This window comes from Lucilia cuprina, chromosome 2 (genome assembly GCF_022045245.1).
Source record: "Lucilia cuprina isolate Lc7/37 chromosome 2, ASM2204524v1, whole genome shotgun sequence".
NCBI lineage: Eukaryota > Metazoa > Arthropoda > Insecta > Diptera > Calliphoridae > Lucilia > Lucilia cuprina.
Genome location: NC_060950.1, coordinates 16,106,840 through 16,109,339, shown reverse-complemented (window position 1 = coordinate 16,109,339; position 2,500 = coordinate 16,106,840). Strand labels below are relative to the sequence as shown.

General features: G+C 27.8%; 1 protein-coding gene across 1 annotated transcript in view; it reads left to right on the top strand.

Annotated features, from left to right (window-relative positions):
- LOC124419343 overlaps nucleotides 1-2,125 on the top strand; it is a 23,395-nt gene extending 21,270 nt beyond the window's left edge. The window contains exon 3 of the mRNA XM_046948307.1: nucleotides 1,832-2,125. Coding sequence (XP_046804263.1) covers nucleotides 1,832-1,906 — 75 coding nt within the window. The 3' untranslated portion in view covers nucleotides 1,907-2,125. The remainder of the gene's footprint in view (nucleotides 1-1,831) is intronic.
- Nucleotides 2,126-2,500: the final 375 nt, after the last annotated feature.

The window sequence follows — 2,500 nt, the reverse complement described above, 5'->3', positions numbered from 1 at the left end:
AGGTTTGGTTAATTTACTACAAGCCTAGTAGATAGCCATGATGGAATTCCTATTTAAAGCTTTCTTGTAGTTTTACTTGTTGTGGTTTCTTAGAGAAAATCTATTATTTTATTATTTATACTTGTAAATAATATGATATTGAAACAAGTAGTGTACATATAAGTATCTCAATAATGAAAATGTTAACAACGGGCAACGAATATTTGAAAACAAGAGAAGGGATATTTTTAAAAATTGGCTTCGGAGGAATATCATTATTGATTCTCTGATAAAGGTTTTGGACATATTTTATTGATTTTCAATAGGTTAACTCTTGGGTCAAGAAAAGCTAATAATTTGATGAAATAGTTCCATAGACAATCCGAAAGACGGTCGGACTATAGACTAGACTACACACTAAACTATAGACTTGACTAGACTATAGACTTGACTATACTTTAGACTAGACTACAGACTAGACTATAGACTACACTATAGACTAGACTATAGACTAGACTATAGACTAGACTATAGACTAGACTATAGACTAGACTATAGACTAGACTATAGACTAGACTATAGACTAGACCATAGACTAGACTATAGACTAGACTATAGACTAGACTATATTCTAGACTATAGAATAGACCATAGACTAGACTACAGACTTGACTATAGACTTGGTTACGGGCTAGACTATAGACTAAACCATTGACTATAGGCTAGACAATATCCTACACTACAGACTTGACTATAGACTAGACTATAGAATAGTCTACAGACTAGACTACAGACTAGATTATAAACAAGACTAGAAACATAGAGAAACAAAACGATTTGCAAAATGTGATCCGATTTAAACTATATTCACTAAAATTTATTCATAATTTTAAAACAGAACTTTGAGAGATCTTTTTTAAATTTTTGTTAGACAAAAAAATACAGATAGAAAGACGTACAGGTGGACATTATCAAATCAACTAAGATAATAAATCTGAAACGATTTTAATTATTTTTAGAATAATTAATTCTTTTCTTAAATTTATTCAAATTAGAGATGATTATTATTAAATGGTTCATCGAAACAGACAGAGAGGCGGAGATTCAGTTCATAATCCATTAAAATTCCGTCCAAAAATAAAGGATTTTGGTAAACCAGTGTTCCTACTATAAAGATCTTATTCTATACATACTAATACAAAAAATTTCTTATTTCTTACACCAGGCTTTGTATGGGATTTCTCTCATGGCTGTAAGAATGCAAATGATTTTATTTACAATTTGTATATGGATGTGGTTTGTTTGGGGATTTAGATTTGTTACTAGATTTATATTGGAATAACTAATATATAGTTGTTGCACATACATACATAACTATTTGTATGATAATGTGAAATTGTTTTGTAATTTTATGGAGATTAAATAAAATTAAATTAATTTTAAGTCTGATGAAGTGTTGATTATGATTTGAATTTAAAATGAAATTAAAATTTACTTCTTTTTTTGTTATTAGCAAAATGGTACAAGAAAATTGGTTAAGAAGAGAAATATTTAGAAATAAAGTATTTTCTAGACTTATTGGAAAATAGTTCCATTTTTGGTATTGTGGTTTTAATACATTCATACTTATATAAAATTTACTTTTCTAAATGTAATTTGTTAAAAGCTTGTTAAAAAAAAGTTTCATAAATTTTTTTAAAAAATTTTGATTTACATGTATTTTCCATTTAAAGCTTTTATTCGTTGTTATTTACAATAATAAAAAACAAAAAAAATTTTTGAGTTTTTCTTTTTACGCGTACTGAATGTATCATTAACTTTTAACATCATCTCCAACACGACCTCGCTCTAGCTGCACAACACCATAAATATACACATATGTACATATTTACACAGTTATCAAGGGAACGAGCGATTCTGTTTTTGATGAAAAAATAACAAAATATAAACGCTTTTTTTGTTTGATAACAGAATGATTTCCTAGCAAAAAAAGATTAAACATCGAAGATAAGATGGATAAACAAAACACCAAAAATCTGAAAAAGCAAAGACTAGGTCAAATATTTTTAAAATTATTTGAACAAAAAGAAAACATACCCACTTACAAACAATAAAACAGTTAAACTTTAGAAGAGATAAAGTACAATAAAAGCCAATATTTGAGTTAACTGGAACTATTATTTTATTTATTCCATTTTTGTGTTTGGTTTTTTACATTTTAGGAGAAAAAGTTTGTATTGAAAATTGATGACAGTGTTAAGGAACTTCGCAAAAACCTTCATTAAAAATAACGATTTTATGCATATACTGTAGCCTGGTCCTTAGATGGACCAAAGTATATACTATAGAATTAATTACAGAGTACACTATAGACTAGACTAAAGACTAGGCTATAAACTAGACTATAGACTGTACTATAGACTAGGCTACAGACTAGACTATAGACTAGACTATAGACTAGACTATAGACTAGACTATAGACTAGACTATAGACTAGACTATAGACTAGACTATAGACTAG